The sequence below is a fragment of the Helicoverpa armigera genome, chromosome 12 (assembly GCF_030705265.1).
Source record: "Helicoverpa armigera isolate CAAS_96S chromosome 12, ASM3070526v1, whole genome shotgun sequence".
Lineage (NCBI taxonomy): Eukaryota > Metazoa > Arthropoda > Insecta > Lepidoptera > Noctuidae > Helicoverpa > Helicoverpa armigera.
The window spans coordinates 9,851,510-9,867,348 of NC_087131.1; the positions used below are offsets into that span (position 1 = coordinate 9,851,510).

At 34.0% G+C, this 15,839-nt stretch overlaps 4 protein-coding genes across 9 annotated transcripts in view; 2 read left to right on the plus strand and 2 right to left on the minus strand.

The window, feature by feature from the left end:
• The window catches only part of LOC110383911 (uncharacterized), a 102,538-nt gene that overhangs the window by 12,831 nt on the left and 73,868 nt on the right, over window positions 1-15,839 (minus strand). The window lies entirely within an intron of this gene.
• Window positions 477-3,116, plus strand: LOC110371011 (uncharacterized). 2 transcript variants are annotated; one of them, XM_064037290.1, is made up of 4 exons: window positions 477-797; window positions 970-1,225; window positions 1,605-1,709; window positions 1,840-3,103. In XM_064037290.1, exons 1-4 carry the CDS (start codon window positions 612-614, stop codon window positions 3,069-3,071), a joined length of 1,779 nt encoding a protein of 592 aa, XP_063893360.1. In that variant the 5' UTR covers window positions 477-611; the 3' UTR covers window positions 3,072-3,103. The 2 variants fall into 2 exon arrangements, with proteins under 2 accessions (XP_063893360.1, XP_063893361.1); XM_064037291.1 differs by having other exon boundaries at window positions 657-797; window positions 1,076-1,225; window positions 1,840-3,116.
• LOC126054683 (uncharacterized) lies at window positions 3,253-5,656 on the plus strand. The gene is made up of 3 exons (XM_064037292.1): window positions 3,253-3,524; window positions 3,990-4,242; window positions 4,609-5,656. The coding sequence occupies exons 1-3, from the start codon at window positions 3,333-3,335 to the stop codon at window positions 5,508-5,510; spliced, it is 1,347 nt and encodes a 448-aa protein (XP_063893362.1). The 5' UTR covers window positions 3,253-3,332; the 3' UTR covers window positions 5,511-5,656.
• Window positions 5,865-7,937, minus strand: LOC126054673 (uncharacterized). Its single transcript, XM_064037293.1, has 3 exons — window positions 7,732-7,937; window positions 7,266-7,403; window positions 5,865-7,049 (listed from the first exon to the last, which is right to left on the minus strand). The coding sequence occupies exons 2-3, from the start codon at window positions 7,391-7,393 to the stop codon at window positions 5,891-5,893; spliced, it is 1,287 nt and encodes a 428-aa protein (XP_063893363.1). The 5' UTR covers window positions 7,394-7,403; window positions 7,732-7,937; the 3' UTR covers window positions 5,865-5,890.

The window sequence follows — 15,839 nt, forward strand, 5'->3', positions numbered from 1 at the left end:
GGCAATAAAAGTAAACTGTTATATCTGCAAAACGCATCGAAGGGAAATCTAGAGAAACGGCTCATAAACGTCTTTTTATAGAAATTGCAGGCCTTTAGCCGTAGTCTTTAAGTACAAAGTGATCGAGGCAATAGGGACTTAGTTCGAAGAACCTCACATTACGGCAACTGGAAATATAAATTTATATGAGCACTTTAGGAAAATCATACTATGAATATTGTGTCTTTACAAGGCACATGTGGAATACAAAACGTAGTGCATTGTTCAAACAAAGGAAATAGAATTTATATTTGGAATCAACATCAAAGTTCCGCTAACAGTCTTCCTCGAACTAGCCACAAACGACGTGGAAGCGAAGTGGCAATAGGGTAGGTGAATAATTTTTAAAAACTTACTCATAGCGCGCCCTATGGCCAAATGTAACTGAAATATTAATATTTCAGTAAAAAACAAACTGAAACATATTTTATTTTGTATTTTTATGAACTTTTTGACATATGACCACCAAAACGCCTCAAACTGTCATGGCGAATCGTGTGACGTCATACGTTGCAAAACACAGTGCTGTTTGTTTTTGGTGGATGAAGCGTTCTTATAATTAAAGCAATAAAATGGATCACAAGTTTTACAAATATTGTATAGTGCCTCAGTGCGAAAGCTCGACTATTAAAACACCTGAAAAACTATTTATACATGTGCCTAGAAATGAACAAAGGCGAAAGTGGCTACAACTTGCAAGACGCGACGTGAATGTGGCTTTGGATTCAAAAATGTACTTTTGTGAGGATCATTTCGATGTAAGTTTTAACTTTTTTGCTATAAGTAATGTTCGTTAAATATATTAACGTAATAATAATAAGTAATATCTAAAAAAGATAGTTTTTTTTCCGTTGAATGCAACTTGGATTTTTAGGTTAGAATACTCATTCTATTTCTAACAAAAACTTTAATTAAGACTTTAAATTACAGTTGCCAAATGATATGGAAAATTACATGGAATATCATGTCATGGGATTTGTATCGCAAGTTCGGATGAAACCAGATATTTTACCTAGTATATTTGATTGTCAACCAGATAGAAGAAAACGAGCAAGCAGTAGTTTGGAACGACCATGTGCTCTAAAAAGACAAAGGATGACTATAATAGCAGAGTGCTTAAATAAAACAGACAGCAGCATTGCCAAAACTACTCCAGTTCAAGAAAAATCTCCAGTTATTAATGAAGGTAAATTCATGTTCTGTTACCAACTTATTTACAGACATTTTTAATGTGTATGTTGTACAGCACTGTAGTACATTATTTTGATCTATCTTATAAGGTTCAATATAAGCATAAATAATTGATATTGAGATTATTTAAAGTACTTAATTTATATACCTATATTTATTTTTAAAGTATGTGCAATCTCACAATTTAAATATGCACCTACCCAACGTCTCCAAATCACCTGAAGGTTGACTTGTAGATAATCTTTAGGTATAAGTCTGCCTCTGTACAAATGTTCATGAAATTAAATAAATAAATAAAAACCTCTAAAACAATAAGTGTTTAACTATTAAATTTATCTGGAATAAATCCATTTTCATCATCTATTTCTTTTCAGATTTACAAAAAACTAGAAAAACAGAAGATTGCTTAAATAAAACAGTTGAGAGCAGCATTGCCAGCACTAGTTCAGTTCAAGGAGAATCTTCTGTTACAAATTCAGGTATTCTCATGTACCAACTCATTAGCTGACTATTTTAATATTTACAATAGTAGTACATAATTTTTTAATACTATATTTATGATGTATATTTCAATAAATATTTATATGGAACCACTATTATTTTTTTCAGATTCACACATGATCGGAGGAATTTTACAAGAACCTAAAAAAACAGCAAATAAATGTGTACAAGTATTGCTGACAAAGAAATACAGAAGCAAAGCTACTCAAACACAAAAGAAATCAGTGGACCAGGCAGCTTCACCACCTTCACCATTCAGATATAGCAAAAATGTTTCTACATCTCCATTTAAAGTTGAACATGTACAACCTAAACTATCACGACCATCTGGATCTGGAATATCAAAGAAGTTGTTATGGGAAGAAGATAACTCAGATAGTGATTTTTCTTTATGTAAGTCAACTGTGACTCATTCAGAATCTTCACCGTCTACAAAATCTACTTCAAGTGGCAGCGAAACAGTTAAACAGGAGAAAAAATCAATTGAAGCTGTACAAAATATAATTAATAAAATTAAAAATAAACCTAGGTTTTACATTGGAATACCCAAAAGCAGTTACTTTTTATTGGACATAATAAGTAAAGAAACCAATATTTCAATAGAAAATTTGATGTTATGTTTGAAAAAAATTCGCTTAGACACTAAAAATCAAGAACTAGCTGATGACTTTGCAATGACACCATCGAATGTTACCAAAATTTTTTTTAAACATGTGCTTACATTAGCAAGTGTGTTGCGTCCATTCATTGTGAACATAGATAAAGAATTAAATAGAAAAACCCTGCCCATGGCATTTAGGCATAAATATTATAACGTTAGCTGCATTATTGACTGTTTAGAAATCGAGGTGCAAAAGCCATCTAAGTCAGTCAACCAAGCATTAACTTGGTCTGAATATAAAAAAGCCAATACAATTAAATATTTAATATCTTGCACTCCAAATGGATTAGTGAACTACATATCGCAAGGATTTGGGGGCAGAACAACGGATACATGCTTGGTAGAATCGTGTGATTTTGTAAATACTTTAGAAAAAGGAATGGTTGTAATGGCAGACAGAGGGTTCAAACACATTGAACAGTTTTTATTAAAGTCTAGGGTTCAATTAGTTAGACCTCCAAGTGTACAATCGGGTGGAAAACTAAGTAAGGTTGAGGCTAAGCAAACAAAACAAATTGCTAGTTTAAGAATACATGTGGAACGTGTGATACGGCGTTTGAGAGAATTTAATATGTTAAGACCACATGCATGTGTCAATACAAATCATGTAAAAATATTAGATGATATTATTACTATAGCATGTGCTTTAATTAATTTGCAAGATTCTCTAATTAAATAAAACTTCAAATGATGCCTTGTTTTATTTATTATAATTATTTTTATACAAAAAGTAACATGAATATTAAACCTAGTATATCCATTATTATATCAAAGTTTATACAAAACCTAGTTAGGAGTTGTTTATACTTCTCTGTCCACTTTGAATCCGGCGCGAAAACGCTTGTCAGTGTCATGTCGTCACTTGTGACGTCACGTCTGAAATTACAAGACGCAAGTAAACAACGCTCGTGCAATAATTAAGTTTTTTGTGTCATTAAATATGAATTCGAAAGTGCATAGGTGTTGTGGGGTCCCCCAGTGTAAGAACACATCCAAAACAACTCCTGATAAGTTATTTGTGTACGTTCCTCACAATAAACAAATACGAAACAAGTGGCTTAAACTTGCAAGGCGAGATTCAAAAGCAATATTGCCCAGGGTACAACTTTATTTTTGTGAAGATCACTTTGATGTAAGTTATTACATAGTTCTCTAGATTCTCGCATAGTTTATAATGTAAATAACTATTTCGAGGTTAGGTTTCATCTCTCATTGCTGTTATATTACGCATTTTATTCATATCATATCATATCATTTATTGCATTCCATAATGTACATTAGGTGGAAAATATAAAATAGTAGAGATAGTCACAATTATGGACCCTGATGGGCACAGCAAAATAGTTGGAAGAGAGGAAGGCGTTTATGTAATATAGTAGTAGTATATTAGTCTTTGTTTATATTATAATTTTACGTATATTTTAGTTTAGCATAAATTCGTTTTATAGTTATTTTTCTTTTTATGTTGCTTTTTTATTTAACTTTAGGTTATTTCTTTATCAATAATATACTCATTGATTGAATAGTGTCCTTTTTTTATTAGAATTTGTTTTAGGATGTTCATGAACTTTGTGTCACTAGTTTCGTCAAATTTCAGTTACCAAATGATATGGATAATTATATGGAATATCATGTGATGGGCTCGGTGTCACAGATTCGCATGAAACCAGGTTGTATGCCCACTAAATTTCAATGTCAACCAGATAGAAGAAAACGAACATCAGATGCTACACCAAGACCATATATTGTCAAAAAACAAAGAAAGACATTGATAGAAGAATATCAGAAAGATTTAGAAGAAATAAGTACAAAACAGGTGAAACTTGAAGAGATGTCATGTGGAAGTTCAGGTAGGTACCATTTCAGGTGGTTATTTCTGATACATAGGAGGCCTTTTCCCTACAGTGGGATGGTATATAAGATTTTACCTTTTTCTAGCCCTGTAGTGGGACATTAACAGACTGTTGTTGATAATGTTGAATACTTATAATGTTGATAACAATATTTTATAATGCCTATTAATATTATGTCTATTGATATAAAAATCATATTGATATTTGTTTGAGTTGTTATTGTTTTGACCTTTAAAATATACCTACAAGAACACAGCATATAGATATTTATATACCTCTCTGTATACCTAGTTATCTTGAAATCTTAATGATTTTTTTCATGACTAAGTATTTAAAGGTATTAAAACTTTTTTTCTTTTTCAGCTTCACAAGCATTCATTGGAAATATTTTACAAGAAAACACACTTAAGACAGTAGATAAATCAATTCAAGTATACATGACATATAAGTTTAGAAGTAAAGCCATCCAAACAAAAGCTAATTTAGTAAACCAAATGACATCACCTCTGAAACCTTCAAGACAATCTGTGTCTACATCACCATTTAAAATTAAAAGTAACATTGCTGCTAAACCATCAATATCCAATGTACAGAAATTGCTCAAGAAACATGAAGAATCTGATAGTGATATTTCTTATACACCATCAGTAACGCACAGAGATACATCACCGTCAACAATATCTCTACAAATGAAATCTACTTCAGACTGCAGCAAATTGATTGAAGAAGATAAAAAACAAGTTAATTCAAAAATTCTGGAATTAACAATATTAAAAATAACAAATAATCCACGTTTCTACATTGGAGTTCCTAAAAACTGTTTCTACTTAATAAATTTAATTGCAGAAAAATTACGTATTCCTGTAAACCATGTACTTATGTGTTTAAGAAAAATAAGATTGAATAACCCATTCAGAGAGCTTGCTGATGATTTTTCAATGGATCCAACATATGCTAGCAAAATATTTCTAAGGAGTATACCATTAATAGCTAGTATAATGCGTCCTTTTCTTGTAAAATTAGATAAGCATTTAACAAAAATAAATTTACCTATGGCTTTTAGGCACAAATACCATAATGTAAGTTGCATCAAAGACTGCCTAGAAATAGAGGTGCAAAAGCCTTCAAAGGCTTTAAATCAATCACTCTCATGGTCAGAGTACAAAAAAGCTAATACTATTAAATATCTTGTGTCCTGTACACGTAATGGGTTAGTAAATTATATTTCACCAGGTTATGGGGAAGAATTACAGATACATGTTTAGTTGAATCTTGTGATTTTATTAAGTGTCTGCAACCTGGTATGTGTGTCATGGCCGATAGAGGATTTAAACATGTAGAACCATATTTACGACAACAGGGAGTGCAGTTAGTACGGCCTCCAAGTGTTACAACTGGGTCTAAATTATCAAAAAATGAGGCAAGGGAAACTAAAAAAATTGCTAGTCTGAGAATACATGTGGAGAGAGTGATTCGACGCCTACGTGAATTTAATATGTTAAAGCCACATGCATGTGTAAATAATAATTTAATAAAAGTACTTGATGATGTCATCACCATTGCCTGTTCTTTAATCAACTTACAGGATTCATTAATTAAATAAAACTATTTTTGTTTTAATGTTGTGTTTTATTTACATAAAATATTAAAAAGAACTTTGGTATAGTAATGGATATACATTTTCTTTCCATAAAGAGACTATAACATCTAGAAAATTTAATACATACTTTTCATCATATGAAACACATATTATTTCTACATTTTTATTTGCACTGTAGCTGCTATCAGCCACACAAAAGTAGCCTTTTTTAAGTCCTGTAAGGTACATTTGGAGCTGCATCTGCACATAAAACTTAATTGTTGGTTTACCATTGACTATATATTTTTTTAACGTTTTAGCACTCATGGGACATTTAATTTCAATAATACTGTCTTCACAGATACCATCAGGTGATCCTGCTATCATAGGATAGTTCTTAGACAGCATTAATCCACAGTGCTTAATTTTTTTTCCCAGTTTGTTACTTACTGTTTTCCTTACTTCATTTTCCAATATTCTACCACGCTTCATGGCTGATGTGTCAGGGAGTTTCCCACCCATTATTAATGAGATAAGAGTGCCATCACTGGTTTTGCAACGACTAAACTCAAATGCTCTTGAAGCTGTTACCCTGCCATATCTTAACTCATGCCAAAGGATGCTTTCATGTTGCCTTTTAGTTTCTTTCTCAATGCTATCAATATCAGCATCGGTCAATGTAACCTTTTCCAAAAATTTATCACAAGATGCTTCTTTATATTTCAGCACTAACTTGTGCATAGACAAACTTTCTTTTTGGTCAAACACATAGTCAGATTGATATTTAAGTAACTCGCAGTTGCTAAGTTTTCTTTTTCTCCCTTCCTCTAAAAACTTTTTAAATACATCTTCATCTGATGGCACACTGGGTCTGCCATTGGATAACTCTTTGGCTGTTATAAATTTCGTGGTGGATCCAACCCTCGATAGTCGCGATTTCATCCAATAGCACTGTATGGATGTGCAGGATGGCTCCTCACTCCGACGATGGACCCACATTAGGAAGGCTATGCCGTGTTTACAGCCTCCCTGGGAAGCCACACAATCATTACATGCTACAGACTTCACGGCATCTTCCTGTTCATCTACTATTAAAGTTACTCCATACAATTTTGCGTGGACTTTGTGTTCTGGGCAGACTTTACATTTTACCACACACAAATCGCCGTCGCGTTTCAGCTGTACGTAACTCACAGCGTCATCACCATAGGATGGCCTGGAGGACCTAAAAGAAAAATCAATTTATAAATAAAGGGTAGAACCATGATAATAGATTTCATTAACATTTACACCTGATAACAAATACATTGTCAAAAGTAATTTTAAGGAATTATTTATAACTAAAATTGTTTTTAATTAAACTGATATTCTAACATAGAAGTTTTTTTAATTAAACTAATACACTTACATGGAAGTTTTTTAATTAAACTAGTATACTTACTTGGAAGTTTTAACATTTCTAAATTCAGCTGAACAAAAATCTTTATTTGATGCCAAAAACTCTCCCAGCATCATAATATCAATTCTAGGCAAGTTAGCGCTGTTTGCCTTGATAAATCCGGGCTCCATAACTCGTGTTCTAAACAATTAATTTATTAAAAACAAAGATCGCAGTGGAAGTTCACTATAACGAAATGTGACGTTCGCGCGCTTTCGCGCGAGTTGTTTTCAGAGATGACGTCACGAGCTCTGATTGGTGTTCAAGATATCATGGCGGATTGCCTTATTTCGTAATTTTATTTTATAAAAATACATGTTAATCACATTATTAATAAAGAAAACAATGCGCGTTTTATATTCCAAGCTTCGAGTTTAATTTAATAAACATATTATTTTAATGATTTTTGATTACTGTCATCATGCCTATTCGGCAGAGCAAAAATTGGTATTATTTGCGAAAAACGCACCCAACATAATAACATCGACTTTGGGCAAGTTACTGCTAGTCGCTTTTAAAAACCCTGCTTCCATTGTCGTTACCAACAGTTTCTAGTATTAGTATAGTATAATTAAGTAAGAAAAACGAAAGAAAGTAAGAGAAACAAATGAAAACCACAATATTATTACGACCGTAATGATAATGAATATGTCAAGCTAATGTCAAGTTGTTTTGTATTGCAACATATGACGTCACGCGCTCTCATTGGCGTTCGTTGTCACGTGACTGAGGACTGTATTTTAGGAATTTTAAAGTTAAAAAATATTAAATAATCGTGATTTATTTATTCAATTTAATTAAATTTTAAGATTTTTAGATATTTAGCTACCATAAAAAACATAAATTTTCCAAATATTTTCTTACTGTCATCTACCCTATTAAACACAATTCACATTGAAACGGAACACACAATACAATTGTACTACAGATTTCCTTTCTGAGCGGAACTTTCTGCGTTATCTGAATTCTAATGAGAAGTCGCCACGCCCACCGATCGATGGCTCTAAAGGCGTGGTTAGATCAACGAAAACACAAACAAAACAATTTTCCTCCTTGATATTTAGTATTATTGCTAGCCAAACATTTTTCTGTAGATCAGCTGTTCTTGAATGAATGAACAGATATTTTTTTCCCAGAATATAAGCGAGTGTTTAGTCTGATAGTGTGAATATTATACGGATGCGTGGTCGTTAATAAGATCTGCAGACTCTTCATTTGTTTTCATAATATCTATTCTAAGAATATTTTAGCTTTAAATACACTTGGTGAACAATGACGCCATGATCTTTTGGTTAATTAAATATATTAATAGACGGCAATGAATATCTTTTCTATTTCTATTTTGGCCACTTGTTATTGTCTGCACTCAGCTTTAGCTGTCTATTGTATCGTGATTTGGTTTTGTTATGAATATGGCAATGTTTATTTAAATGTTTAAGTTGGCTACATGTTGTTAATATGTCAATGTTGGTATAAGCTCTCTCCCGTTCTATTGTTCTAAAAGGCAACACGTTGTACAAATTATATGTTCAAATAAAAGACAAGATAGTCCACCGAACAAGTCCTGTTTAATTTCAAAAACATCAGGTTATGGGCCCAGGCACGGCCATAACAGCTTGATGTAGATTACTTGCGGTGGCAGTAAAAGTAAAATCGACGAGAAGAAAAAAAGTGAGGTTGTCACTTTTGCGGCATCGGCTGACGGCTCGGCCATTGCGGAACAGCGGAACATCGTCGAGAAGGAGTACTTGTTCTTATTTGGGAGAGGACAAGGTAAAAATGACGGAAGGAAATAACAATAACGTCAATGTGATCAAGTTAGAAGGAGCCAGAAATTGGAATTTATGGAAATTCCAAACAACAGTACAATTGAGGGGCCATGGATGGTTAAATATCGTGGAGGGAAAGCAATTGAAGCCCGAAGTTGCCGCTGAGATACCGGCATGGGAGTCCAAAGATGCCAAAGCACAAACGTTACTGGTAACACGAATGTCAGAAGAGGCAATGCTACATATTATTACTTGTACGAGTTCTGCGGAGATGTGGCGAAAACTTCATAGTGTTTATGAACAGAAAACGGAGACCAGTGTGCACATTATACAGCAGAGATTTTTCAATATAAGTTCGAAAGAGGAGTCGACATGTCTGTTTTCTTATCTAAGATACAAGAACTACAAAACCAATTGAAACAGATGGGTGAAGAAATCTCAGATAAATTTGTAATCACGAAGGTGTTGATGTCGTTACCAGACGAATATAAACATTTCATTTCGGCCTGGGAGTCGGCGCCGGATGACAAACAAACGTTTGAAAATTTAGTGGCCAGACTACTGATTGAAGAAGAGCGAGTAAAGGAAAGGAACGAAGGAGCACAGCAAGCAACACCGTCTGCATTCTTTGTGAAGAATAAAGGTCCAGGACCGTCAAGAGGTTTCAAATTTGGTAAAAGCGGACAGTATAATACCGAAAGTAAAAGCAACAATAAAACTAACAGTGAAGGGAACATGAGTAATAATAATAACTGTTTTTATTGTGGGAAGTTCGGACATTTTAAAGCTCAGTGTCGTTTTCGAAAACAAAGAATGTCAAGAAGTGAAAATAAAACGAATAGTAATGCGTTCGTGGTGTCTAATCTGTCGCATCAACTGCAAAAATCTAAGTGGCTGGTGGATTCTGGTGCCACTGAACATATGTGTAGAGACCGTGCATTGTTTACATCATTCTCAAATACTTCGCCAAAACCTGTTATCATCGGTAATGGAGCAGTGATAAATGCGATTGGTTATGGACAGATAACAGTTCAAGTGTCAAACGGAATGAATGGATTGACACAGTCATAGACAATGTCTTGTATGTTCCTGAACTAAAAACGAACCTGTTTTCGGTAAATCGCGCCACAGACAAAGGTTATGTTGTAGTGACAGATGACAGTTCATGCAAATTTTACAAGTCAAATAAAATTTGCGCTGTTGCGGAAAGAATTGGAAATTCTTTTTACTTGAATTTACGCTATAATAGTAATGGTGAAACTGCGAGTACTGCAGAACTAGCGTGGAACGATTTAAACGAGTGGCACAGAAGATTGGCGCACCAAAACTTTACCTATGTCAAAGATATCTTGCGGAAAAACAACATTGTGGTTAAACAAACGTCCAACCCGATGTGTGAGAGTTGCTTGGTCGGGAAAATTCATAGATTGCCATTCAATAGAAGCGAATTCAAGAGTACCAGGACATGTGAGTTAATTCATGTTGATACATGCGGTCCCATGGAGGAACCGTCAGTTGGTGGGTCAAGGTACTTTGTTTTGCTAACAGATGACTATTCGAATTTCAGAAGTGTGTATTTTGTGAAGACAAAAGATAGGATTAAGTATATAATTGAGGATTTTATAAATAAAGCCGAGAATAATACTGGAAACAAGGTGAAGACAGTCAGAAGTGATAACGGCCTGGAGTTTGTGAACAGGTATGTGAAGGAAATGTTTACAAGACGTGGAATAACACACCAAACTACAGTACCATACACCCAGAGCAAAATGGAAAGGCAGAGAGAAAATAGAACATTGGTGGAAGCGGCCAGGACAATGATACATGAGAGAAATTTACCAAAGAAATTATGGGTCAAGCCATAAATACTGCAGTGTTCGTGTTGAACAGGACTGGGAAGAGTCACGAGGATGGGCGATCTCCATATGAGGTATGGACTGGAAAAACATATAATATCATGGAGTTGAGAGCTTTTGGTACAGAAGTATATGTACACATACCAAAAGAGAAGAGACTGAAGTGGGATCCGAAAGGAGAGAGGGGATTGATGGTTGGATATGAGGAGAATGTGAAAGGTTACCGTATTTACTATCCTGAAAAGAATGTAGTAGAAACAAAAAGGGACATTGTATTCTTACAGCAAGAAGAGAAGGAGAAACCTCTAGTGAAGAAAGGTGAAGGGCAAACTGTGGTGTCCTTAGACCTTGAAGAGGACACAGGGCAGGAGAATAGTCCCGATATTGATGAGGTAACAACCCACAACCACAACGAGGTAGAGACATCCCACATGAGTAGTGACTTAGCAGACAACTCTGAAGATGACAGTGACTACTTGCCATGCAGTGAAGAAGAACAGTTATTGGAAGATATTGTTTTACCTGTAGAAAGGAGCAAGCGTGAGCGTAAAAAAACTGACTTCTACAAGTGTAATAACGTAAAATTAGAGCAAAGTGAGTGTGAACAACAAGATATAATGAATTTAAGTGACATTTTTGCTCCAGTTGCTAAGCTAGCAACTTTTAGATTGTTTGTAGTAATTGCAACAAAATATACTTTACCTATACACCAGATGGATGTCACTGGAGCTTTTCTATATGGTAATATTAAAGAAAATGTATATGTAAGGTTACCAGAAGGGGCATACTCAGGAGAAAATAATATTGTAAAGTTAAACAAGTCACTGTACGGGTTGAAAAGTTCACCTAAAGCTTGGAATATTAAAGTTGACTCTGTATTAATTAGAGATGGTTTTATAAGGTCTAAATGTGATCCATGTTTATATAAGAAGTATAGTGGTAAAGATAAAATATTTTTGTTAATATATGTAGACGATTTGTTAATCTTTGGAAGTAATGAAAGTGAGGTCACTAACCTAAAAACAATGTTAAGTAAAGAATTTAAAATGAAAGATTTAGGGCTAGTTTCAGAATTTCTAGGAATACATATAAACCAAAACTTAGAAAAGGGTATAACTACATTGTCACAAAGAAAGTACTTAGAAAATGTATTAAAAAGATTTAATATGGAAGATTGTAAACCTATGTTGACACCCTTGGATAGTAATTTGAATACTAAAATGTTTGATTCAAATACTAATTGTGATATAGACATTGAAAGAGTCTGTAGGCAAATTATTGGCTGTCTTATGTATGCTGTCTCAGGCACTAGGCCTGATCTGTGTTTTGCAGTTTCCTTACTAAGTAGATATCAGAAATGTGCTAATAGTGCATTACTTAGTTCACTTAAGAGAGTATTGCGTTATGTGAAGCATACATTAGATTATAAAATAGTATATAAGTGTGATGATAGTGTATTACAAGGCTATTGTGATGCAGATTGGGGAGGTGATCAGAGGGACAGAAAGTCCACCTCTGGCTATTTGTTTACTTTTGCAAATTGTTTGGTTATGTGGTGTTCAAAGAAGCAATCTTCTGTAAGTTTGTCTTCAACTGAAGCCGAATATGTTTCTATGAGTATGGCAGCAAGTGAAGCGTGCTGGCTTGTTAATTTATTGCATGATTTTGATGTTCAGAATGATAGCCCTGTTAAGTTGTATTGTGACAATCAGGGAGCTATTTTGAATGCAAGTACAGACTCACTGAAACGTCTTAAACATGTTGACATTAGATACCACTTTGTTAAAGATTTGATCAAAAATAATAAAATTGATATTCAGTATATTAATACTTGTGAACAATTGGCAGACATGCTAACAAAGTCGTTAAGTAAGGAGTTGTTAATTAAGTTTTTAACACAGTGCAATGTCAAGTGGTAAGCTAAGAAGTAGAAATGTTTATTTGGTAATGTTTTAAGATGTTTTAAGTTTTGTTTTAATGTTAATGTTATTTGTTTAAAATGTATAAACATTGAGAAGGGGTGTTATGAATATGGCAATGTTTATTTAAATGTTTAAGTTGGCTACATGTTGTTAATATGTCAATGTTGGTATAAGCTCTCTCCCGTTCTATTGTTCTAAAAGGCAACACGTTGTACAAATTATATGTTCAAATAAAAGACAAGATAGTCCACCGAACAAGTCCTGTTTAATTTCAAAAACATCAGGTTTTATCACGAAGGAGCAGTTAAAATTATTTTGAAAGCACTTTTACTTAAACTGTTGCTCTTTGATCAAGTTTTGATGTACCTCGTCAATTTTGGCGAGTTATTCAGAGCACGTTCAAAGAGACTGCATCTGTTTCGTGGAAATAGGTACTTACTCATTACGGTACTTTATAATATTTACTTAATTCATGAATTTTATAAGCTGTGTACTTAAGCTTACATTTGCGAATTTTGGCAGGAACACTATTAGGTATTACACGGATTTCATGAACACATAAAGGTTTCATGGAGGTTCAATTATCTAGTAAAAACAAGATATTATCTCATGTGTTATCTAATAACAATAGACGCATTATTTAGGTAGATTAGCTAACTTTAAACTTTGTAATCTTCAAACTATCTTATCTTTTGTTGAGAGAGTGCCACTGGGAAATGACTCGTTTATTATTTCAGATTCCAGGTAGCGGCCATCTTAGGTTCTATTTCTTTATGGTAGCGACTAAAAGCTAGACATAATGATTCCGTACCTGGTGGAGTGATGGTATGTCGGCTTATTAATAATTATACAGCTCATAAGTCATACTAAAGGTAGGCTACAGTTATGAGGTGTGTGTTGAATCGAGAATGATAGAGAATTGCTTTCATTAGTGGCTTTGGAACATCCTTAGTGACTAGCAGAGTTATTTGCATTAAAATGTAAGATAAAATGTATAGGTATTTCATATGTGGAAATGTTAAAGTAGGTAATATTAGTTTTACAGTTACAGCTGCACAAATTAAACTAACGACTTATCTCTGGTGTTATTTCTCATCTCACATCATTAAAGTTTCATCAAGCGTAAATTAAGCACGAACAAGTTTAGACATGCACCATAGAGATGAATATCGAGTGCGGCAGGTGAATAAAGTGGCAACACTGCCAAAGTGCGGAAGCGTTGGACTGGAAACCAGACAGGGTTCAACGTCCCTTTCCCGCCGTGTCCCACAACTCGGCGCCCGCGCGTGTTGCCACACACAATAAATAAATATTACTATAATGTATTAATATGCGTTTTACTATGCAGGATATGGAGAGGAGACGGTGCCGTCGAGGCGGTGGCTTACGAAGCTGTTTTGAATATCGAATAGAAAAAAGTTAAGCAAAGTTCAAAGGCTTCCGTTTTGCTTGACAAATAAGCAAAAACTTTTTTGTTGATCCTTTTGAACATACTGTTTGGTTTGGATCTTTCTTTTTTTCTTAATTTGTTCTGTACCTACTATTCACGAGCGGCGTTCTAAGTAACCTACAAACTTTCAGTGTAATAATGTAGTTGGAAATTGTAGAGTTAATAATTACCTCTCGCGGTACCTAACTGTTAATTTATCGGCGCAATCAAAGGCTTGGTATTCATAACAACAGTAAACTGTTTCCTAATGTAAACGGCGGTAAATATAACTTTATTCGTAATTGTAATGTCAAGGGTACCTACATTTGAACAGCTGAAGTGTTTTTCATGAACTATAATTATAAATGAAAAGGCTTATTACCTAAATGTTATTACGAAGAAAGGTTTGACGATAACCTTCTAACGTTACTGGCGCACAATGCGTATTGAAGGTAACTAGTACCTAGTAGTTTAATTATATTAGGTAATGAAAGAAACTAATGTGGTAAGACTGCAGACAATACTAGGTATAAGTAGCTGTAAGTTCTCCACAGATTCCGGAGAATATGGTTTTAGGCAGAAGAAAAAATTGTGTTAAACATTCATGTTTCAAACATGACTCTAGCTTATTCCGAATCAAAAACAGTTTGTTCGTTGTATGAACCAATGAAACCAATGAAAGTACTTATCTCTTATTTCCGAATATACTGAATATCTTATATCACAGTAGTTATGGTGAACAGTGTTCCCAAAGTAACAATAAATGTGTGTAGAACATAGCCAGTGACGTCATCACATGCCTTTCAGCATTACTTGCCGATAACTGTTCGTGATTGACGCTGAATTCAGGCGATTAATCCATTTTTTCCGACCTAGCGATTGGCGTTCGGCCAATTAGTAATCTCACTGTTCGCTGTAACTAGATTAATTAATACATGTCATGTTTTCAATTACGCCCTTTCCGCAGTGTAGTAAGAAGGTTTTATATAATTGAGGAGTAAGGAGTATGAATACCTAAAAGTTTGAAAGAAAACCACATGAGTAACTTTGAGGACATAGGCTGTCTTTTCGCGAAGATACGGTAAGGTTTATGTAGGATACCTTGCTCTCATATCTTGTTATTTTAATTGCGTCGTACAAAAATAATTAGAACAGGTAGTTAAAGGGTTACGTGCTCTAATTAGGGAAAATAAACGCGGAATTTGTTAAATTTTATTCTGTAATGTTAAATTGGGTAAGATTTTCTTGTACATTACGTAGAAGAAACGTAATGTACCTAATGTCTTATTTTAATCAAATATAGTTCGCACAAAAGAAACGATTGTCATCGCCCGAATACATCTACATGTCTTCAAAGGTCTGCTTTCTTGAACCTTCATTTCGATAGCTATTGTAAAAGAACTATGCTAACAATGGACGTCAATAATACGAATAAGAGATAAGAAAAGGTTGACTAGAAATATGTAGGTACTGTCATAAAAATACCTGGCAAAAAACATTCCAGTAAAATGATTATACTTTTGTAAGAAAGCTTAATTTGAAATTTTAACTTCGGAACGTAAAGACAAATCTGAAAAATAACACATGACACGTCACATGAA